The sequence below is a fragment of the Meriones unguiculatus genome, chromosome 12 (genome assembly GCF_030254825.1).
Source record: "Meriones unguiculatus strain TT.TT164.6M chromosome 12, Bangor_MerUng_6.1, whole genome shotgun sequence".
Taxonomy (NCBI): Eukaryota; Metazoa; Chordata; class Mammalia; order Rodentia; family Muridae; genus Meriones; species Meriones unguiculatus.
In genome coordinates this window covers 88,193,229-88,217,996 of record NC_083360.1, presented here as the reverse complement: position 1 = coordinate 88,217,996, position 24,768 = coordinate 88,193,229, and the positions used below count along the sequence as shown (strand labels likewise).

The window sequence follows — 24,768 nt, the reverse complement described above, 5'->3', positions numbered from 1 at the left end:
GGCCAGACTTGAATGTAGCTGTCTAGCTCAGCTGTGCATGTCTTAGGATGCTGGCACTCAAACACTGGCTTTGCTACTTCCTAAGGAGAATCTGTCTGTGTTTCGGTTTTCTTACTTATAAAATAGGGATGACACTATTTCTTATCTGAAAGAGGTGGATTTTCTTTGAGAGGCCCTCTAAAGAAAGAGCCTTTCTTTCAGAGGCTCCTGTCCTGTTTCTTGTTTGCTCCTACTTCCGATGTCCATCCCATTTGTCTCTCTGAGGATTAATCATCTTACCCTGGTCCTCCTTCTTGTTTAGCTCTCCTTAGTTGTACAGATTTTATTATGTTTATACTATCTTATAAGTCTAGTATCCACTTATAAGTGAGTATATACTGTGTGTGTCTTTCTGCTTCTGGGATACCTTCAAGATTATCTTTTCTAGGTCCCACCATTTGCCTGCAAATTTCATCTAGCAGTGTATCAAAGCAGATGCTTAAACTCATAACCAAACTTTGGGCAGAGTACAGGGAGTCATGCAAAAGAAGAGGGAGTTAGTAAGACCTGGAAAGGACATGAGCTCCACAAGGACCAAATGTATCTGGGCACAGGAGTCTTGTCTGAGACAGATTCTCCAACCAAGGATCATACATGAATATAACCTAGAACCCCTACTGGGATGTAGCCCATGGCAGCTCAGTATCCAAGTGGATACTCTAGTAAGGGGAACAGAGACTGTCTCTGACATGAACTCAGTGGCTAGCTCTTTGACCTCCCCACCCCTGAGGGAGGAACAACCTAGCTAGGCTACTGAGGAGGATATTGCAGCCACTCCTAGTCCTGGTGAGACCTAATAAGCTAGGGTCAGACAGAAGGGTAGGAGGACCTCCCCTATCAATGGAGTTAGAGGGAGGCAGGGAGGAGACTAGGGAGGGATGGTGAGATCAGGAGGGAATGAGGGAGGGGCCTACAACTGTAATACAAAGGAAATAAACTGTAATTAATATAAAAATTAAAAAATTAAAAAGAGGTGGATTTTCTTTTAATTTTATAGTATATACATATAAATAATTGTTTGGGCTATGTGGTATCATTTTTACTTCCATGTGAATTTTAAAACGTCTTTTAAAAAAATGTCAAAAAAAGTCACTGTACTTTTTGTGGCAATTGCATTAGAACTGTAGATATCTTCAGGTAGTATTGTTCCCTTTATATTGTTAATTCTGCCAAGTCATGAGCATAAGAAGGTCTTTGCCCAGTATAGTATTTTCTATTTCTTCAGTGTCTTAACATTTTCTTTATAAAGGTCTTTCGTCTCTTTGATTAGGTTTATTCCGTGTATGTGTGTGTTTATCTATGCTACTAAAAATGACTTTTTTTCTTGACTTCATTTATGACAAGTTTGTTATAGTTACATAGAACAACTACTGATTTCACATGTTGATATCATGACCTTCTACTTTGCTAAAAAGTGTTTATTAGATTTAGTAAGATTTCTAGTTTATTAGATTTCTAGTGGAGTCTCTAGAGTCTTTTATAAGTATAGGACCGTGTGATATACAAATAAAAATATTATGACTTTTCCTTTCCTATTTTCATCTATTTTATTTCTTTACATAATTTTTATTAATTAATTCAATTTACATCTCTGTCATAGGCCCCTCCCTCCTCTTCTCCCAGTCCCACCCTCCCTCCCGCATCCCCTCTCCCCTATTCCTCAGGGTAGGGGAGCCCCCATCCAGACGCCACAGATTAATCTATTCACATGAGGACTGAGTTAGTCTTCCTCCCCTGTGGCCTTGTAGGGAAGTCCCATAGGAGGAAGTGATCAGAAAGCTGGCAGCATAGTCTGTGTCAACAACATCCCCCACTCCCCTAACTAGTGGGTCCACATGAAGCTTAAGATGCCCATTGGGGTTATCTTCTTGGAGCTTGTGCAGTGTGGTGTGTCTATCCTGTACTACAGGACTAAAATCTGCTTATAAGTGACTCTGTACCATATGTGTACTTCTGGGTCTGTGTTACTCGGGATGATCTTTTCTAATTCCCACCATTTGCCTGCAAATTTTATGATTTCCTTGTTTTTAATGGCTGAGTAGTATTCCATTGTGTAAATGTACAGCAGTTTCTTTATCCATTCTTTGGTTGAGGGTCATCTAGGTTGATTTCAGCTTTTTGCTATTATGAGTAAAGCTGTTATGAACATGGTTGAACAAATGTCTTTGTTGAATAGTGGGCCATCTTTCTGGTGTATGCCCAAGAGTGGTATAGCTGGGTCTTGAGGTAGTGCTATTCCCAGTTTTCTGAGAAAACACCAGATTGATTTCCAAAGTGGTTGTACAAGTCTGCACTCCCACCAGCAATGAAAGAGTGTTCTCCTTTCTCCACATCTTTGCCAGCATGTGTTGTCACTTGAGTTGGCCATTTGAAAGGTGTGACATGGAATCTCAGAGTCATTTTGGTTTGCATTTCCCTGATGACTGAGGACATTGAGCATTTCTTTAATAGCTTCTCCACCATTTCGAAATTCCTCTGTTGAGAATTCTCTGTTTAGCTCTGTATCCCATTTTTAATGAGATTATTTGGTTTGTTTGTGTCTAATTTCTTGAGTTCTATATATATTCTGGATATTAGCCCTTTTTCAGATGTAGAATTGGTAAGGATTCTTTCCCATTCTATAGACTGCCGTTTCATTGATAAGGTTCTTTGCTTTACAGAAGCTATTCAGTTTCAAGAGGTCCTATTAATTAATTGTCAATGTTAGAGCCTGAGCTATTGGTATTCTGTTCAGGAAGTTGTCTCCTGTGCCAATGAGTTCAAGGCTCTTCCCCACTTTTTCTTCTAACAGGTTTAGTGTGTCCGTTTTTATATTGAGGTCTCTGATACACTTGGATTTTAGTTTTGTGCAGGGTAATAAGTATGGATCTATTTGCATTTTGCTTTTTAAATTATTTATTTATTTATTCATTTATTTATTTATTTATTTATTTATTACAATTTTTTCACTTTGTATTCCGCTATAGCCCCCTCCATCATCTCTTCCCAGTCACACCCTTCCTCACTCTTTTTTCCCTAATCCCTTCCTCTAGTCCACTGATGGGGGGGTCCTTCTCTCCTTCTCTCTGACCCTAGCCTATCAGGACTGTCTCCATCATATTACTCTGTGGCCTGACAAGGCTGCATCCCTCAAAGGGAGATGATTAAAGAGCCTGCCACTGAGTTTATGCGAGATAGAAGAACCCACTACCAAGGAACCCACTTGGAAACGGAGCTGCCAATGGGCTACATATGAACAGGGGGTCTAGGTCCTCTTCATGCATGGTCCTTGGTTAGAGTATATCTGTCTCTAATGTAAAAATCCCTTGCCCCAGATTTTTTTTACTCTGTTGGTCTCCTTGTGAAGCTTCTTTTTCCTCCTGGTCTTTCTATCTCCTCCTTCTTCAATAAAATTCCTATACTCTGCCCCAAGTTTGACTATTAGTCTCAGCATTTGCTTCAATAACCTGCTGGGCAGAATATTTCATAGGCCCTCTAGAGTAGGCTCCTATCCTGTTCTTCTCCCACTTCTGAAGTCTATCCTGTTTGCCCTTCTGAGTGAGGATAAAGCATCTTCTGCAGAATCCTCATAGGGTTGCTGTGTAGATATTGTTTAAGTTTAGCTTTGTCACGGAATACACCTATGCTGATTTATTTAAGTATAGTTTTGTCATGGTATATTTTATTTTCTCCATCTATGCTGATTGAAAGCTTTGCTGGGTAGAATAGTCTGGGTTGGCATCTGTGGTCTCTTAGAGTGTGCATGACATCTTCCCAGACCCTTCTGCTTTTCATAATTTCTGTGAGAAGTCTGGTGTGATTATGATAGATCTACCTTATATGTGACTTGGCCTTTTTCCCTTGCCACTTTTAATATTTTTTCTTTGTTCTGTAGATTTAGTGTTTTGATTATTATGTGACAGGATGAATTTCTCTTCTGATCTGGTCTATTTGGTGCTCTGTAAGCCTCTTATGTTTAAGGGCATCTCTTTCTTTAGGTTGGGGAAATTTTCTGGAAAATATTTTCTGAAACATGGAGCCTGGAATCTTCTTTTTCGTCTATTTTTAGTATTCTTAGGTTTCATCTTTTCATGGTGTCCTTGATTTTTTTTAATGTTTTGTGTCAGGAACTTTTCCATCTTAAGTTTTCCATGAGAGATGTATCAACGTCTTCAATTATATCTTCAACACCTGAGATTCTTTCCTCCATCTCTTATATTCTGTTGGTGATGCTTACCTCTGGTTCCTTATCTCTTCTCTAAGTTCTCCATCTCCAGGGTTTTCTCTGTTTGTGTTTTCTTTATTGTTTCTAATTCCGTTTTCAGGTCTTGAACTATTTTATTCATTTCCTTCACTGGTTTGATTGTGGTTTCCTGTCTATCCTTGATGGCCTCTATTTGGTTGTATTTTCCTGTATTTCAGCTGCATTAGAATATCCATTGTTTTAGGGGTTTCTGGTGGAGCTATGGTTTTGTTGTCTTTACCTAATCTTATTATTCTATTTTGACTTCAAGAACTATATTGAGTAATATTAAAGAAATTAGACACCCTTATCTTGGTCCAGATTTTATAGTTATTTGCCATTATTATGGTTATAGGCTTAGTCATATATTGCCTTTACTATGTTGACATATATTGCTCTTATTCCTGGTTTCTTCAGAGTTTTTATCATGAGTAGATATTGAACTTTGTTGAAGGTCTTTTCTCTATAGACTGAGTTAAATCATATCCTTAAAAACAAAAATGTGTTGTCTTACATTTATTAAATGTTAATACACATTCTAACAAAAATAAAAATAAGCAGGGAAAGGGTTTGTTTGGATTACAATTCCAGGTTATAGACTATCATTTTGGGGAAGTCTAGGCAAAAATTAAAGCACCTAGTCATATAACATCCATAACAAAGAACATAAAGAAATTAATATACCCATGGTGTCTGCTTTCTTGGTACTCATTTAGCCCTTTCTTCTCTTACAGGGTCTCAGACCAGTTAATTATTTTGTCCACAATAGACTTGTCTTCCTATATTAATAGACAATCATGACTATTTCCCCCACATAGATGCCCATAGGCTAACTCGATCTAAACAATTCAAAAAAACAAAACAAAACAAAATCATGGTTAAATCCATCCCAGCAACATTTCCACTCTTGGTACTTTAATCTTTATATCAGTGTTCTCCAGAAAAACAAAAATTATAGAATTAATAGATATTAAAGGAGGATTTATTAGCTTGGTTTACACCTACTGTCATATTAGTTAAACAATGGCCATCTCATATTGTGGAGACCAAGAGCATACTTTACAAGACCATATGTCTCAGAAGTCCCAATCCGGCATTGAAGGCCTGGCGAGCCTTTAGTCCTCAGTCCCTATAATGTCAGCAAAGGAATCAGAAGGATCTTTAGATCACAATAAAGGCCTGAAGACCTTGATTCTGATATCAGTGATGGAATCAGCAGCAGCAACAGAATGGGTGACCACATGAGTAGGAATGAAAGCCAAGCAAACAAAACAAAGTTCTCTTCCACACTTCCAGAAGGAGCCCCCCAAATTTAAGGCTAGTCTCCCAACATCAATTAAAGCAGTCAAGATAGATAATCCCACAGAGACATACCACAGGCAACCTGATATAGACAATCACTAAGACGGTCTCTCCAAGTGAATCTAAATTGCATCAAGCCCACAATTAAAGCTAACCATTATGATACATGGTCTCATAATTATGTTATTAAGCCACTGTAACAAAAACAATATGATACTGGGGTAGGTGGAACAGGTTTGGAAAGTAATGGAAGAGAAAAGATTCAGAAGAAACCTCCTACAGCTACAGTCACCTAATTTTTGATAATGTATGTGTGCATGTATGCATGTGTATGTGTTTGGCATGAAAGTAGAGAAATAGGCAATGAGAGAAGAGGATGAAATCTTCAGAAAAGAGAGGGTAGTGAAATCTATATGGTGCAAAAGCAAAAAATGGGGGAATATTTGATGAGGATCAGCAAGATGGGTTAGGATGGATGGGAAAGGTCAGTAGTATAATATGTATATATAAAAATTACATAATGAAATTCATTACTTTGTATACTGACTTCAAAACTAATAAAATGGATTTTAAAATAAAGTGGTTTGAAGAACAGTAGCCAGAAATTAATTAGTAAGGGGTCAGTCATTGTCGCATGTTGCTGATACTTGTTGATACTGGGAATCACGGACAAATGCATTTTGGAAAATGCTATTGGTATCCATGCTTCATTACAACTTCAGGTCCTCATGGATTATCCAAAGCAAAGATTAGATAATCCTGTGACCCTAAAGAAAATAGCTGATGTCTTATACAAAGTATGTCTTCCAATGCATTTATTTTTAATTTACGTCCTTACTTAACATATGAAAAGAGCTTGAAAGGACATGGTGATGAACTAATTGACATGTGCACAAATAAAGAATATTTCTAGTCCAATATGCCTCACATAAGATTTGAAGTACTTTAGTGCTGTAGAGGACCATTTTACAGCTAGAAAGATGGCTCAGCAGGTCAAGTGCAAACCAAATACAGGTGGAAAAGGAGAAACAACTTTCCTGACTTGTCCTCTGACCTTCACATGTTCACTGTGAACATACACATCCTTCACTCTTTGGCAACAATAATAAACTTTTTACAACGAAGCACACTATTGGGTAAAACACATTGGAAATAAATGAAATAACAGTACAGTGTGAGTTTACATAAAAATCTTCAAAGTGGACTACAGATAGTTAAGCATTATTCGATGAAGTTTTTATTCCAACGACAGACAAATGAAGTCAGAGGTAGAAAATGTAAATTGTGTTTTCATCCAGTCTTAGAGTTTTTTGAAAGTTAAGTAATACTGAGCTAGGTTAGTTACTTATGCAACATTCTCTCTGCCTGATTTGTACTAAGCATCCAACCCAGTAGAATGGGGTTCACTAGAAATGCTTTTCCAGCTTCAAGAAGTTCAAAATGAAATGGAAACAAACAAACCAAAAAAAAAAAAAAACTGACAGTAAAACTAAATTAAATGTCTTGTGACAAGCACACTACTGTTTAGAAGAAGAGAGGTATTCAGGAAGGAAGCGTTGTAGAGCTGGGTGCATACCCCAAAGGTGTTCCACCATACCAAAAGGACTTTTGCTCAACTATGTTCATAGCTATGTCCATAGCTTTATTCATAATAGCCTGAAACTGGAAACAACCTAGATGTCTCTCAACTGCAAATAAAGAAAATGTGGTACATTTACACAATGCAATACTACTCATCTATTAAAAACAAGGAAATCATGCGATTTGCAGGCAAATGGATGGAACTAGAAAAGATTCTCCTGAGTGAGGTGATCCAGATCCAAAAGGACACACATGGTGTGTACTCACTTAGAAGCGATTTTAGCCACATAGTACAGGATAACCATACCACACTCCACAGACCCAAAGAAGCAAAGTAACAACGAGGGGCCAAAGGACGATGCTGAAATCTCACTCAGAAGGGGAAATAGAATAAACATTGGAAGTGGATGAAGAAAGGGAACTGGGTAGGAGATGGTGTGAGGAGGGAATGGGGGTGAGGATCAGAGGTGGGAAGAGCAGGAATAGGAGGTGAGAGGGCTGGGAGAGAGAAGGGTAACATGAGGGGGTATCACTGAGACAAGCTGGAGACCTCTGACAGAGTAGGCTTTGACAAGTAGGAAATGGAGGTGACTTTAGATGAAACGCCTAGCAGCAGAGGACATGGAGACTGAAGTGGCCTCCCTATAGCCAGGCAGGACTCCTAGTGGAGAGAGGGGAACACCAACCAAAGAACATGCATAGCTTGGACCTAGGCCCACTATACATATGTAACTGATGGGCAGCTTGGTCTTCATGGGGGTCCTCCAGCAAGTGGAGTTGGGGGTGGGGCAGTCTCTGACATGGACTCTGTTGCCTGCTATTAGATCACTTCCCCTAGTGGGGCTGCCTTGCCTGGCCTCAGTGGAAGAGGATGCACTCAATCCTGATGTGACTTGATGTGCTGAAGTTGGTTGATGCAGGGGTGGTGGCGGCTCCACTTTTCTGAGAAGAAGGGGAGGGGGGAAAGAAGGAAGAGGGTAGGAGGGGAGAACCAGGAGGAAAGGATGGAGGTAGGAGAGGGCCATGGTCAAGATGTAGAGTGAATAAACAAACTTAATTTCAAAAACGGTGATGTGGAATTATAATCAAAATAAACCCTTTCCTTCTCCCCTCTCCCCCCAAAAGAAAGAAAGAAAGAAAGAAAGAAAGAAAGAAAGAAAGAAAGAAAGAAAGAAAGAAAGAAAGAAACGTAGAGCTTTTGAGTTATCAGAAACACAGGGCAGGAAAAGGAAGCCTTTTCTACCATGATCAGTAGTACTTGGTATATTTTAATTTTCTATGTTTACCTTGATTTTGAAAACGATAATATGAACATAGGAGAGGAAGCAACAAGCTATTAAACACAACTCACAGTCTCACTGATTTAATGTGTTTCTCTCGTTCCTGGGAGTCCTTCTTAGGAACACTGGAGGGAGGGACATTGAACAACACTGGCTTCCCGTGTGTGCTTTCTCCTAGACCCCACCAGGATGGGTTAAAAAGACAAGCTGTTGAATTGTTGGATGGGATGCAGGTTGAAGTAATTAGTGCTGAAGCCCCACCGATTCTTAATGAGTGTGTCTGGATTAGCACCTGCTCCTTCCAAGACCTGTTGTGAGCCCACTGGCAGCTGGGTCCCTTGATTTAGGGAGAGGGACAAGGGTGTGGACAGAAGAGCCCCATGGGCTGTCTTGTGGGTGCTTACTGAAAACCCCCAAACAAGTGTTTTTATGCTGTGTTTATTCTGCTGCATTCATTATATGTAACAGCCTAAGCTAGATGTTAGAGGAGGAATGAAGGTGAAATCACAGTCCTTGTCCTATAGCACTATATAAACAGGTATAGACATTTACACGAGGAAAGAACATCCAAATTTATTTACGCATTCAATCATTTCTATGCAGCTTTTCACTAGTACTCTCAAATACTTGACTGTCTGCCTTGGCTGTCCAAGTGCTGGGATTACAGGCATGTGATGCTTGGCTCCAGAACATTTATAAAGTAACACCTTTTAACATGAGAACTCAGACCTAGGCCTGACTCATGGTCCTCCCACATTTTAACAGTGAGGTGTGTTTCAGAATCATCTCATCTTTGAAAGCCTTGGTTTTCTTATATGCAAAATATAGATACTTATATATACATGAGGAGTGGGTGATCAGTGAAATAAACAATATAAATATAAAACGCTCAGAAGTTAAGTCGACTGCAAAAGAAACCGCAAAGGAATACCAATGAAATGCTTTGGAACTTCAAAAGAATATGCTGTCACAGAAGGAGCAATTTCTTGGAGGTGGTGTCTGAGGTAAACATTACAGGGTTTTCCTGAGGTTTTGGTGGTGGTGGTGGTGGTGGTGGTGTTTTATTTTGTTTTAACAAGAGAGAATGCAATAGGAGGGAAAGCTTCCCAGTGAGACACCATGTAAGTAAAGACATTAAGGCACTGTTGTTGTGGAAGTCACAGTTACCTGGATGAATAAACCTACAGGCTCAAAACACTCACATTCTAAACAGATGCATAAACCTAAATGGACAAAGCAAAGCAGCAACATGACAAAGCTCTGCAGAGGGGCTGTGACAGTCGGGAGGCAGCTCACTGCGGCCTGCTAGAACTAGGCTGTCACAACATAAAGAGAATATGGAACGTGACAAAGAAATGGTAACCCCACAACCTACGCTCAGTCATGGCATCACAGTAGGATGGGATCAAGGGCTTGAAAATCACTGTGTGAATAAAAGCTAAAGTGGTAGAAACAAGGGAACAATCACGGGTATCGGGAGGAGAGTCTGACTCAGAGAGGAAAACAGCAGAATGCTAGAGCTTCCAGGCAGAGTCACGTGGGGCCAACATGAGGTGAGAGGTAAGCTTTGAAGCTGAATGGTTGTACTCTAAGGAAAACAAGTCATTGGAGGTGAAAGGTTCAAGTATTAGTGGGATTACATGATGACATAGTAAACAGATAGAGAAGGGAGACTGTGTGGACTAGAAATCAGTCAATTGGATATAGCATCACCCAGAAATACAGGAAGAGTGTGTCTGAGAGGGAAGTATGGGGAGGAATTCTGTGTTCAAAAAGCCCTAGTTATTTGCTTTTGGGGAGCTGCTTATGCTAGGCTACTTGAATTCATTATACTATTTCTAAATGTATTGTCTGCAGTATTGGTTGGGCGGCTATGACAGGAAGGTCTAAAAATCTGTAAACTAAATGAAACTGTATTCTTCTGTCATACAAAAAGAGCTAGCTATACACTCCTTGGCTGTTCTAACAGCATACACAACCATCAGAGTTTCAGACTGGATCTTCCTGTGTTTTCCTACCAATTTCTACCCCTGCTCCTCATACCAAACCCGCCAAGGTCCTGCATTCTTTTCAGCTGGAAGGGACAGTACATATACATAGCATAACTCAGGTTATCAAGATACCAGAGGAGAGAGATGGATTCTCTTCTTGGTGAGGAAGTGTCAAGGTCACATTACAGAAGAGCAAGTTCATCAGAAAATACTGTTGTGGTCATATTTTGATAAAACATATGACACAATGGATGCTGAGACAGGGAGAATCAGGTTTCTCTAGGGATAAGTCCCGATAGATTATCCAGTCCCGAGTGGTCAGCCCTACCTAAACATATGTATCTTCAAGGAACACACAGTGGACTGGGTTGGTTGTGTTTATCATGCAAACACACACACACACACACACACACACACACACACATGCAAACTAAAGAAGAGGCTATGAATTTGAAAGAAAGTGGGGAGACATAGGAGAAGTTGAAATAGAAAAAATGAGGGTTGGAAATGCTGTAAATATAACACTCATGTTTGAAATTCTCAAAAAACAAAAAAAGAAAGAAAGAAAGAAAGAAAGAAAGAAAGAAAGAAAGAAAGAAAGAAAGAAAATTCATGTAGTAAGTGGCCTTTAATAAAATGCTTCTCGAATGACAACTCAATAGAAAACTGCACTGTGACCACGGATGGAAAGTTAATGGGAAAATGGTAACAATAATGAAATAGATGAGGGATTTCCAATATGTTCTTAAAGAAACTTACTCCTACACCAAAATTTAGCAGTTTGTTTGCTTCACATGTTATAAACACAGATAACTCTCCCATTGACAGATTTCGGGATAGAGGCACTATATGTAATGGATCGTTCAAATGATTATTCCGTAGCATTTTTTCAACCAACCCTACACTGATCAAACTACTTCAGATAATAAATATCTCATTTTACACCATACTGGGTTACTTATTTTTACCGTTACTAAATATAAGTGATGAAATATGTTTTCATATTGATGTTGTCCTCTTCTTATAATGTTAGTCCATGTATACATTTATTATAATCTGCTGATTTTGCTGATATTTTAAGCACATAAGCTCACGCTTGATAGTTGCATATACAACTATTTGCTGACTATAAAATAAAGGAGCAAATTACAGAATCAAAAAAAAAATAAAATGCTTCTCTAATGAAGGTGAGTAGTCTAAAAACCAAATGATTCGTGTAATCCGAAGAGTAGGTCTCAAAGGCAGGTTCAAATTACAGCCTTATTTTCTAATAAGGGAAGCAAGCAAACTGGGTAATAGCCCCCTTGACAGTTGTGGAGCTGAGACATCAACCTGCAGCTGTCTGACTCTCAAGCTTGCACCCTTTCTCAGCACGATACTCTTGAAGCCTATCGCTCAGAAAACACCAGAAAGAAAAAAAGATTCACCTTGATCATCACTAGAACTCAGTACATATTTGTTGAATCGATCTGAATTAAATTTGACTCCTAGAGGAGAATCTTAGGAACAAGATCTGAAAGCTGCATCCTAAAGTTAGCTCTCAAAGAAATATACTAATCAGCAACTGAAACAACCTACTGTGAACACCACAGCTTCATTTATTGGTACAGAATGAAGTTTCCAGTGTGTGTGTGTGGGGGGATCAGCACACTTTTGAATTAAACGCTCCATAGGGCTGACTGAAACTGCGATTTTTAGAGAACTGAAAGATCAAGAGCAAAATTACCCCTGGCTACCCTTTGCCCTCTTCATAGTCACTCATTGTCCGTTGACCTAACATGGTAATCACGTGACACCCCATTGGTCTATTTTAACCAATAACTCCAAGTAACCTGAAAACTAAGACTGTCACCAGATAGCATCTGAAGTGCACAGTGATTTCCATGCTTTTCTGTAGCCTAATTCCTTGATCTTTCTACAAATATATTTGAAAAGTGCCTCGATTCATGACTTTTCCTTGTGCCATAACTATAAACACTTCATGAAAGTCTCATCACAATGAAACATAAAAACAAACTGAATCACTCATGTTTAACTCCATGATGAACTACCTCTTTCATTCCCTTTCAAGTGAGAGCTGTGTTTTGTAGCAACACTGCTAGCCACAACAATAAATACTTACTTCTTTAGAAAGTATTTACTTTCTTTCCTAAAAGGATTCAAGGGATAAGTCTTATACGTAGAATACCCAAAAATGAAATAACATTTAGAAATATCAGTTACAAGGTAGTTGGAAATTTCTGCTGGATGGTAGCCATTGCCAAATGGGACCTATCCCTGGGTCTTCTTATTTGCTGTTTGAACTCTGAGCTCCCCTGAACCTGACTTTCTTGATAAGTAAACAAAGATGATATCAACACTCTTTAAGGTCCTTTCTGATGCTAAAACCTACATGAAATCTGAGTACTCTTTTTCCCCCTATCATTCTATCTACATCGTGATTGAGCAAGCAATTTTTTTTTTTACTGCTAAGAAATTAATTAATCTATTAAGTGCGAACTGCAACTGTTAAGGAGCAACTGAAAAGAGTTAAAGCCGTTATAAGGGCTGTTTCTGGCCATATGCTACCAAGCTTACTCGAAAATAACACTTATTCATTGTTCACATTAAAATCTCATGTGATGAAACATTAGAATGCACAAACTTTCTTATAGACACAATAATCCACAAAATTATGGTGAGGCCTTGCTCTGACAGTGGGGTAAAAATATGTACTTCACAGCAATGTGGAGTAGGCACTTTTCCCCAGCCTTGATATCGCCTTTCTAACCCCAGATCCTCACTTCCCAATTCAGGAGACAGTCTTGCCCCCAAACTTCCTTAAAACCTACATCGCTCTGTCCTCCTGCATTTCTAGGCTGCTTTGGATATACATACCCCTAGCTCTAGAAAATCCTTGGGTTTCTTTAATTGCATTGCCTGCATATCATTGTCGCTGTCACTGTCCTTGCCTTGTCCACTGTTCCTAAAGGCTGTGGTTGTTCCCAAAACAGGAGACAACTCTACCATTAGAAGTACATGGGCTCAATGAACACTTGCAGAAGATGCTGGTAATGAAAATGATTAGAGGATGTTCTGTTTTCTATCAAATTTTTGAACACTGGGTATCCATCATTCCATAAACACACCTGTTGTTCCATTGCTGTGAAGCCTGTTTCCAATAGCTGAAGCCTGTTTCGAATGTGCCCAGGACAGAGGTGAAAAAAAAAAAGAGGAGCAACTTAAACCAAGTGACCACTTTACTTATTTTCCCCTGAGAACACTGAAAATTACCGTCTTCACAATGAACCCTAAATACTGTCCTCTCTGTTTTACAGAAATTGGGGCTCAGAAACATAAAGAGCACACAACTTCTGAACAACAGTGGCGGAAGCCAGGCACTGGTGAGCTCCCATGCTCTGAAGACGTTCTTGTTAACAGGCTGGTGTATTCCCCAAGTCTCTCTGTGCCTGCTGAGTTTTGAGTTTTAGCCCTTCACATACAGACCCAGCAACAAGTGCCCCGTGTGCCACCTGGTAGCTGTTCCTCGCCATTCATTATTTTAGTTGCAGAGGTCTTGCGGATACTATTGTTAAGTTGTTCTCATTAAGAGAAAAAAGGGGTGGGGCAGGAGGGGTGTGTGGCAAATCAAATCCTCCAGTCCAGCTGAGCAGATAAACAAAGAGGCACAGGTGCCCTTATAATTAGGGTGCACAGTGAGCTTGGGGTGCCTTTGTCTAAGGATTCTGGATCTGTAAAGAAAGATAACATTGTCCTTAATATAGGACTTGCCTTTCAGAGGAAGAAAGTAAGTTTCCATGCTCGTACTAATTGTTTTCTTGTATTGCATTAATTTTTCTAGAGAAACATGAGTAATTGTAAATTATAAATTAAAACAGCTGTTGCTAGTGGTCTTTATTGGAAAGAAATATAAATTAGCATTACACTTTGGAGATTTTGATGGAATTCCAAAACTTTAATGCTAATGTAGGTGATACTGTGCTGGTTGTAATATTTTAAAGATGCATACCTGTATATAGTAGATATATGGTATAGCCTAAAATTTATTGCAGGTTTCCTTATTTTATGATGATTTGTTCTTTTGATGAAATTTTCAATGACCGATTTTTCCTTATATTTGATTCTTAGAGCTTTCCTCAGTTACTTCTGAGAAACAAGTTATAAAATTAGAGATGTGCTTTTAATATCTGTTTGGAATGTTTCAGCTGTTTTTGAAAGACAATGTAAGATTAGAAAATGTATTGACTCATTTACATGCAATAGATAAAATATGCAATTACTTCCTAAGATGCCATGATTTATCTATATTTTGAAGAATTCACAGTTGTACAGAGTCTGGCAAAATTAGGGCTGAAGTGATCAGCACTCTTTGTATGTCCTGTGTCTTGATTTAGTCTCTGATTAGTAACATGAGCACATGTAAAGGCCATGATTTCTTTTCATTAGAGACAGCTTCCTGTTGTGACTTCAGTATGTTTACATATCCACGTAAAAATGTGTGCCAGAGTTTTTATGATAGATGACAAGAAGTTTAAAATTCTAAACCTGAAATCACCTTAGAACTCCAAGTATACTAGACATTTGTGCTTCCTATTTTCTGTGTATTTACTCAATAAATCCTCAGAACCTGTTGTAAGCACACTAAGCGTACTTTAACCCAAATATTCATTCTCACACCTGAAATTTTTTCGTATTTTAATTTGTGTATGACTAAGAATTGGGATTTTGGGTTTTTGATTCCTGTATTTTTCTTCAGTCAATAGTGGGCTTTTTTTTAATAATCCAAGAGTGAGTGTCTGAATCATAGGCGGGATAATTTTAAAGCAATCAGAAAGGGCCAAAGAAGCAAGCCCCTTTCACAAATTTGACTTCCATCCTCCTAACTATCACAGTAATACTGATTATTCAAACCTCTGGCTCGGCTAAGAGGCCACTGGATAACGGAAAGGGTGCTAACAAACATCTCTACCCGAAACCACAGTGCACAGGTCTTGGTCGTTTTATTGAGGGAGGGGGTAGTTGTTACTGACGTCAGACGTTCCCATCCCTCACTTTACTTGGACAGCAAACAGCAAATCTGCTATTTTAACACAGCAAACAGCCTAACGTAGCCTGGAGCATCCACTTGAGATCTACGTTCCTTGTCAGAGAGAGAGCCTGTCACAGTGTCTTGCCAAAGTTTGTCCAAATGGTGTTGATGTGCTTGAACCGTGAAGAAGTTGCCGCACTTAAAATTCAAGAACAGGATAAGCCACAATTCTGAACGCTTGTTCTTTCGGCTTCCTAAGCACAAGCCAAGCACAAGCCCTCGCGGGGAACCTGAGGCTCGGGGTGGGTCCTCCGCCCCCACATTCGGCGCCCCCTAGAGGCGGCGGCGGGGATGGCGTAGCGGTCCGGGAGCGAGGCGCGCAGGACCCCGTGCAAAGTCACTCTGCCGGGTCCTCTAGCCCCCGGAGCTCTCCCCGGCCTCCACCGCCACCCTCCGGACCCCGCCTCCGCGAAGATGCGGCTCCAGAACCAGGTAGCGGAGCCCGAGCGCCCGCCGCGCGCCCCCAACGCCCCGCCCACCCGCCGTCACCCGCTGGCCACGTGCTCGCCGCCGGCCTGTGGACCGCGCATCCCTGACCAGCGCTCCGGGGTCAGGGACGAGCCTCCAGCTGCCCTCCGGGGGGGGGGGGGGGAGGCTGCGGGCCACGCCCCTCCGTCCCCCGCGACTCTCCTGGGGAAAAGCACTGAGCATTGGAGTGGGTGCCTCTCCGGGTCCCCAAGGGGACCAGGCAGAGACTCGCGCCGCTCCCCGCCTCGGGGTGGCTTTGCCGAGCCGGTGGCGCCAAAAAGTCCGGCCCCAAGGTGCAGGGCTGGTTCTCGGGAGGCCCTGAGCCTTTGTGGCTCTCGTTAATTGTCACAGGGAGGCGTGCACCCTCTGAGTGCCCTTCCCAGTCACGGGCGCTGCAGACCTGGCACTTGCGTTTCTAGATAAGGCGAAGTTGGCACTTCTGCTGCCCTAAGCAGTGCTCCGTTTAAGGAGGAAAGAGGCTCAGGTGGTGGCTACGGTACCGGTGTGTTGTCATTATCTCTCTTTGGGCTGGAGGTTTGGCAGGCATTTAAGGTTTAGCAAACGCGCGTTCCGAAGTCGTGAACCTGCTAAAGCGACAGAGCTTCCCTTCCCCCAACATATGTTAAGGGACTTAGGAAAGCCACGAGGGAAAAAGGGGGGACGACTTCTAGAAAACAGCTCCAGGTTGGGGGGTGGGGGGTGGCGAAATGAGTCATATTGATTCCCAAGCTGCTAGCAGATACTGCTCATGGGCAATAGTTCTCATAAAACCTTCTCTCTGAGGGATTAAACGCCCGCCCCCACAGTGGTTTGTCGTGAGCAGGATGGGTTCCTGAAAGCCCATCCGAGTTCCTTACCCTGGCTGCCTTGTTTCTTGTGAAGCATTGCCCTGGAATTACCCTCCTGCATTCGTGTGCCTGGTTTTTTATATTTTAAAATACTTGCAAATTGACACCGAACAAGCTTTAACCTCAGTCATTTCAGAGTAAGTCTGATGTTTTAGGTGAGATGTGAATGGAGCTCCATTCATGAGGAAGTAGTCTGTGTGAAGTGTTTTGTAAATGTGAGTGGGCTGAATTTAAAACACTGAATAAAATTAATGTAACGAGGAATCAAAAGGTTCAATCCTGATGTTTCCCTCCCTGCTTCCTTCACAAAATGACAGCACAAAGCTCACAGCACCTTCGCTGGTGCCTGTCTGGCAGAGCGGCCTGTGACACTGTGGTTGAACTCCTACTCACTTTTCAACGCGCTTAACAAAATCGCCTGGGACTGATAGGGCTGTGACCCACCTCCCTCTCTAGAGGACCCCTCCTCCCACTTTCTAACTGCTCAGGAAACACACCAGGGATTTACATGCAGGCTTTCACTTAAAGAACTCTTAAGTAATCCTCTTTAGTTACCTTTTGTATTAGCCTGGAAACCTCTGCTTGCTTGTTAAGATAAGGTACTCTGGGGTGGATTTGAGTCAGAGTGGGGTTACGAGTTAGATCAGTTGGCCTCCAACTCTCCTTAGTGTGTCTTTGGAGTTACTAGAGACTGCCTGTGTGTGTGTGTGTGTGTGTGTGTGTGTGTGTGTGTGTGCACGCGCACGCGCGCGCAGTACTAAGGTTTGAAGCTCCCACCTCACTCACTGTTAGAGAAACAGTCCCCCAGCTCCTCAGCTACATTCAGCTCCAGCCCTCTGTAGAGTCTGTTTGCTTGGTTGTTTGGTTTTGAGACCGGTGTCTTCACCCGGTCCGGCCTGCAGCCCGAGCAGGTCTGTAACACTTACAGATAGGCTGTACATTTGGATAAGGGGTTCTGCCTCAGATAGTTTTGGTTCAGGTCTGCTAGTATCTATCACTCCGTGGTTACATGACTTTGCATAATTAGTATCTTGGTCCTTGTCATGCTCTATTCATAGACTGGGGCGTGAGGTTGGGTCTCATCAAATCTTACGAAGCTGATGTGAGAGTTAAACGGAGTAGCATAGGTGGAAGCTAACTGTCCGTGCAGTCGTTATTTGTCATCAGTGCTTCTGTCTATTCAAAAATAGCTATCCACTGCGGAGGCCGAGAGGGATCGTGAATTGGCTTCATAACCAGACCCTGTCTCAAATAAATGAATCAGTAAATCTATAGATTCATACATGCACACAGTTGCACATGTCTAGTTGAAGAGAACTAAATTGGAAAGGAGTACAGAGGGATTCACCTTGGTGACTTCACTGAGGTGATTGAAAATGTGTTATCTTGACTTGGAATTATGGGTACAGTGATATATATTTGTCAAAGCTTATGAGATTTGGGATTAAGGGCTGGACATTTAGCTGGGCTCAGTGGTGCACACCTATAATACCAGCACTCAGGGAGGCAGAGGCAGGTGGATCTCTGTGAGTTCAAGGCCAGCCTGGTCTACAAAAGTAATCTAGGACAGCCAAGCCTACACAGAGAAACCCTGTCTCAAAAAAATAAAACAAAACAAATATATATATATATGATCGTATTTCAAAAACTCAATTTTAAACAAGTAGTCTCCAGATAAGTTGGGTAATATCTTTTTAAAAATTTATTATTATTATTATTATTATTATTATTATTATTATTATTTATTACAATTTATTCACTTTGTATCCCAGCTGTAGCCACCTCCCTCATCTCCTCCTGGTCCAAGGGTAATGTCTTTGGTAGACATACTTTCTAAAGGCTCCTCTCCATTAAGGCTTTTCTTTCTGAGTTTGCCTAGAGATGAAGATGCTTTCATTTTTCCTGTCAACATCAAGAATGATGTTTTGTAGAAAAATATTTGTTTGTTTTGTGATTATATTCAATTTGGAGCTTGCAAACAATACTTTATGAGGCGACTTCTTAAAACCACAGTAAAAATTTTAAATCTAGAAGACCTTGTTTGTGTAGCATATGTATCCAGTAAGTGCAATTCCAAAAACCAGTGGCTTTGCTCACTATTCCCTGTTTTCAGGAAATTCTTCGCTTTCTGTACTGGCTGGTTTTGTGTGTCAACTTGACACAAGTTAGAGTCATCAAAGAAGGAGCCTCACTTGAGAAAATTGCTCCATGAAGTTCAGCTGCAAGGCCTTTTCTCAATTAATGATCAATAGGGGAGGGCCCAGGCCATGGTAGGTGCTGTCATCCCTGGTCTGATGGTCCTGGGTTCTATTAAAAAGCAGAATGAGCAAGGCAAGAGAGCCAGTAAGCAGCACTCTTGCATGGCCTCTGCATCAGCTCGTGTCTCCAAGTTCCAGCCCTGCTTGAGTTCCTGTCCTGACTTCCTCCAATGGTGGACCATGATGTGGTGGTGTAAGTAAAATAAATCTTCCTCTCCAGCTTGGTTGTTGGACATGATGTTTTGTCGAAGCAATAAGAAACCCTAACTAAGACACTTTGTTTACAGTTAAATAAGATATGTTGAAGTACTTTCAGCCCAGAACATAGTAACTGCTGATACGTGCCAGTTACTAAAATTTATATATTTGTATTTATTGTTCTTTGGAAGATCAGAAGTCAGTGCATATGGATATAATTTGAAACTTCGGTTTCTTAACAGCATGTTGATTTTAGTGTCAGCTCTCAAAAATGATGTTCTGAAAAACCTTTTGAAATAGACACCAACAAAAATTTATCAAAAAATGTTTAAAGTAAATCTCATTTATCTAAGCACACTTGTTATAAAAGTTAAATGTTAACACTTAGGAATATAGGCAAAAACTCCAATATATTTAATTCCTTAGTTTCTCAGCCCAGAGCAGATTAGAAGTTTGATTAGAAAGAGTTCAACACAAGGTAAATGGGGGTGGGGATGTAGAGAGATGCCTCACTGTTAAAACTTCACAGTGGAAGTGAGGTGTCAACAAATAAATATAAGACTTAATCCCTTTACATCTTTTTTCTTTATTATTGTTACTTATTACAATTTATTCACTTTGTATCCAGCTGTAGCCCCTCCCTCATCTTCTGATCCCACGCTCCTTTTCCCCACCATGTCTCTCCCCTAGTCCACTGATAAAAAAGGTCATCCTCCCCTACTATGTGACCGTGGTCCATCAGGTCTCGTCGGGACTGTCTTGGATCCTCTTTCTCTGTGGGCTAAGTCACCCCACCAGGGGTAGGTGATCAAAGAGCTGGCCACTGAGACCACGTCAGTGACACTGCCTGCTCTCTTTACTAAGGAACCCACATAGGGACTGAGCTTCCCATGGGGCCACATCTGAGCAGGGGGTCTCTGTCCTCTCCATGCATGGTCCTTGACTGATTCATCAGCCTCTGCAGGGACCCCTGTGCCCAGATTCTTTGGCTCTGTTGGTCTCCTTGTAGAGCTCCTGTCCCACATTACATCTTAGATAGAAGCAATAAATAAAAACACTAAGCACTTAGAAGTTACTGCCAATTTTGTCAGAATGTTCTTCTCTTTAACATGGTTCAATTATGATAGAAACTACATAAGGGGGAAATATTGAATAGTGGTGTGTTTTAGAAAAAGTATACATTATAGGATTGAAATATGAGCATCAGTTTATTAAAAAGCAAGCCTCAGTATCTGGAGCCACTATCATTGATATGTGCGATTTAAGATTAGGAACTGAAGTTTTAAAATTATGTTCATTTTATGAATGAACTAAGGTCCCTAGGTGCCGTGACAAATAACATACAATGGTGGCTTAAAATAACAATTCGTCTCCACGTGGTTGTAATTGCCAGGTGTTCAAGGTCATGTTGTTAGCAGAGTTTTTAGGGGGCTTCTTTCTAGGACTATAGAAGATCATCTTCTTTGTCTTTCCTTATGTCTCTCTTTTCCCTGTGCCTAATCTTCACAGTTTAAAGAAATGTGTCTTGTTTTGATTAAGGCCCACACTTATTTTTTTTTTTTTTGTAAGTTTTTCTAGACAGGGTCTCTTCATGTGGCCTTGGTTGTCCTGGAATTGCTTGGTAGACCAGGCTAGCCTCAAACTCACAGTGATCCAACTGCCTCTGCTTCCCTGAGTGCTGGGGTCAAAGGCGTGCACTATCACACCCTGCCTCTCACTTCACCTTTTGATCTCTTTGAAGGCCATTATTTCAAAATCCAGTCACATTCTGAGTGATTGGAGGATATTCTTAATGTAAATTTCTGAGGGACACAGTTTCCTATTACACATAATACAAGTATTTACTAAAAAAAAATGCTAAATGCTAAATTGGCTCTTTTGAAATAGTTCAGCATGTAATATACAAAGTAGATCACATATTGATTCTACTTTTGAAGCAGTTTAATTTTAATTTAAATGTGCTTGTTGCTACAGTGAGAAACCCTAAAACATTTATCATGTGCCAAAATGTGCATAGCCACACAGACACACATGCACACACACACACACTCACACCCCACATACCTTTTATATATGACACTAATTAAAACTAAAGCAGAGTTAGAGCCATTGTCCAAACTGAGTTCAGTGTGTGACAGAGTTCATTAATAACCATGCCCTTTATTGATAAAGGTGACCATGCAGTGACTTCATAATTCTTCCGGCCTTGTAGTGACAGGTAGAAGATTTGGCCATTTGCCGTTTGATGGTTTCATATCGAGTTGTCATTGGAGCTCTTAATTTGACTTTCCATTTATCTTTGCAACAAAGATAATCATGGTAAGCCTTCAGTGTGTGTGTGTGTGTTTTTTTACAGTCCAGGTCATGAGTTTAAGAACAGTTTTGATGCACAAGCAGTTTGGTTCACTCAAAGCAGCCTCACAGAGGTTTATGGAGAGGCACCTAAGCTGCCTACAGTTTGAAATCCATCTTTACTCAACATGTTTATGCATCAGAGCATAATATTTTGTTTAACCAAAAATGAAAAACTCTAAACTTCTGTTTCATCTGCAAAAATGTCCCCCAGATACATTTCTGTGTGTTACGACCAGTTTGGGTTCACTGGCCACAGTGTTTGAGGGACTGTCAACATGGCTAGCCTTGACACTGTCACTGCCACATAGCTGCTTGAAGAAGTCTCACGTTTTACTAGCATAATGATAGAGTTTGCAGTTATCCAAAGTCTGTTCATTGCAAACCCTTTTTAATTTTTAAAGCTTATTCTATGTATATTGGTGTTTTGCCTGCATGTGTATGACTGTGCAGTCCTTGACTACCTGGTCCTACAGAGGCCAGGAGAGAGTGATAGCTCCTCTGAACCTGGAGTTGCAGAGAACTGTAGGCATCCAGGTGAGTAGAGGGACTTCAGCCCTGGTCTTCTGAAAAAGTAGCAAATACTCTTAATTGCTGAGCCATCTCTCCAGTCCCAGTTACAAACTCTTCTGGTCTATAATACTGATTTATACTTAATCTCATGTTTCCTTTAATAGAATAATGATGCCTTTACATGTAATTAAATGGGGATTAATTTTCACATAAGATTTCACCTATAAGTAAAAATTTTGAAACAAATTAAAGTTGGAGTGAGTCTATGAGATTTTAAATATAACATAAAAATATGTTTCCTTTTGGGGTCTTTGAAATTTACTTTTACACAAACTTGCTAAAGTCCTTGAATCTTCCGAAACCATTTCGTATAACCAACTTGGTGATGGGTTGATTGAAGCAATGAGTGTTTATTGAGTGCCTTCTGTGGGTCAGGCCTGGATATAGGAACTTACCCAAAACTCAACTATCCCTGTGAGCTAGGGAGCAAAGGGAAATAGACTTTAAAAATAACTATAATGAAGTTCAGTGTGTAGCATGTTAGAGAATTACAAATGCTATGGAGGAAAAAGATAGACTAGGACAAGACAATTAAGGACTCACATGGGAAATTACAATCCTGAACAGAGGAGACCTCAGTGAGACAATGACATTTAAACAGAATTTGATGAGAGTGAGGGAGTTAGCTGTGTGGTTGGATCTCTGAAAAATAAGCAGAGAGAATATCCAAAGCTAAAGCTTTCAGGGAGCAGTGGTTCCAGGAACAGAAAGGGAATCAGTATGGCTAAAGAGGAGTGAACAAGAAGGGTAAAATTTGATTATGAATTTGATTATAGGGCTTGTGTGCCAGATAAACATATTTATCCAGCACAAAAAAAATGTTTATTCCCCCAAAAAAAAAATATTTACCAATAACTAAATAGATATTTAGCTTATAGGCCAAGAACAAAATGTGCCTCTGCCAATAATTTTTAAAAGGTTTTGGTTTTAGTTTTTTTGTTTTGTTTTGTTTTGTTTTGTTCTGAGGGGGTGTTTAATATTTTTTTGGTGGTGGCAGTTGGTTGGTTGGTTTGGTTTGAGGGTTTTGTTTTTGTTTTTGTTTTTAAGTAAAATGGTGTTTATGAGAAAAGCTGGCTCTGGTCCACAAAAGAAATAGACTTCTGATTCCTTCCTGACCTCTGTTACTTCTACCATGTTAAGGGAACTAGTTTTTTACTTAGATTCAAAACATTTGGTACTGACAATCACTGTTGTCCTTAGATTTTAATTTTTGACCAGAAAGGAAAAGTAAAAACAAAAAGCACTTATCTGAAAGATTGACACCTTTCAACCTTAAAAGTCTTGTATCATTACTTATTTCTTCTTATAGATCTCATGATGGTTATATTAGCACATTGTGTTTAAAAATTACAATGTGTTTTTACATATTATTTCATTTCAGCCTCATAACAAACTATGTGAGAGAAATGTGGCCATTAAGTGTAGATAGTATATTCCATTTGCCCACAAAACCTTGTCTCCTTTCTTTTTATCATAAAACTTCACGGGCTGCCATTGAGCTCTTGTGTTCTCTTGCTTCTAGAAAGATTCAGGCTATCCACTGTTGGGTTGTATAATGTATAAGAAAAAAAAATTGTGGAAAGAGGTAGGGTGAGCTCTCTTTCTGTCTGGCTTCTTGTTGGGTTAATAGGTTGCATTGAGTCATATTGCTATCCAATCTACAGCTATAGCTTTTACTCTTTGGATTTGAAAAAGGTCCAGGTCTGGTATTAAGTCTCCCTGTGGCCAGCCCCGATGTCCTTAGTCACCCCTTAATTTTCTTTACTCAAACTTGTTCAAAGTCACTTTGGGAATGTGTCTTCTGTTTACTATTGAAATCCTAACACATTGCTTCTTTAAAATTATAACCTAGAGAACTTGGGTGATTTGCCCCAAAATTGACATGTTGCAAATGACAGGTTAAGGGCTTGAATTCTGCTTTTTTGACTCAGCCGTAATCAATTTTGAATATTCCACAAAAAATTCCACCTGTCCCAACTGGTAGACACGATTGGAAAAAAACAAAAACAAAAAACTTGCTACTGTCATCTCAAAAGTTTGTTATTTTTATATCCTATATAAAACCATGTTACATGAAATATTATTTATTTGTGTGCTTTAAAGCGTTTTTATACAGAGTAGGACTCTTCATAGATGTCATTTACCACACCACCCCAAATAAAGCATGTCATCTCTCCAAAAGAGAAGTAGGGAAGCAAAACTAGGACTCATTAAGACTGATGCTTTTGATTAGTCACAGAAATAAATAGTAGATACACTGAATAGTCAGTGATCTGTGAATTTCCTTCCTAAACTCTCACTGCCAGCCTTGCCATAGCACCCTCTTTACTCTGCACCACGTTCACATCCCTCTCCTTCTCTCTCATTGCGAATAGTAAATACTACCTCTAAAACACAGATCTGGCCTCTTTATTTCCCTGGGTCACACCATCTGCAGTTTAATGTCCAATTTCATTGATTTGCCTTTTTCATTCCACCCTCACCCTTACATTAATCTCACGGCATGCCACTTTCTTCCACTCAAGCCCTAGACTTCCAGTCTTAAATTATTTGCAGTATACAAAGCA

The 24,768-nt window shown here is 40.2% G+C and overlaps 1 protein-coding gene across 4 annotated transcripts in view; it reads left to right on the top strand.

Annotated features, from left to right (window-relative positions):
• The first annotated feature begins 15,786 nt into the window (after positions 1-15,786).
• Positions 15,787-24,768, top strand: part of Elavl4 (ELAV like RNA binding protein 4) — a 145,435-nt gene continuing 136,453 nt past the window's right edge. For all 4 annotated transcript variants that reach the window (XM_060366131.1, XM_060366126.1, XM_060366127.1 and 1 more), the window contains exon 1: positions 15,787-15,936. In XM_060366131.1, coding sequence (XP_060222114.1) covers positions 15,919-15,936 — 18 coding nt within the window. In that variant the 5' untranslated portion in view covers positions 15,787-15,918. The remainder of the gene's footprint in view (positions 15,937-24,768) is intronic.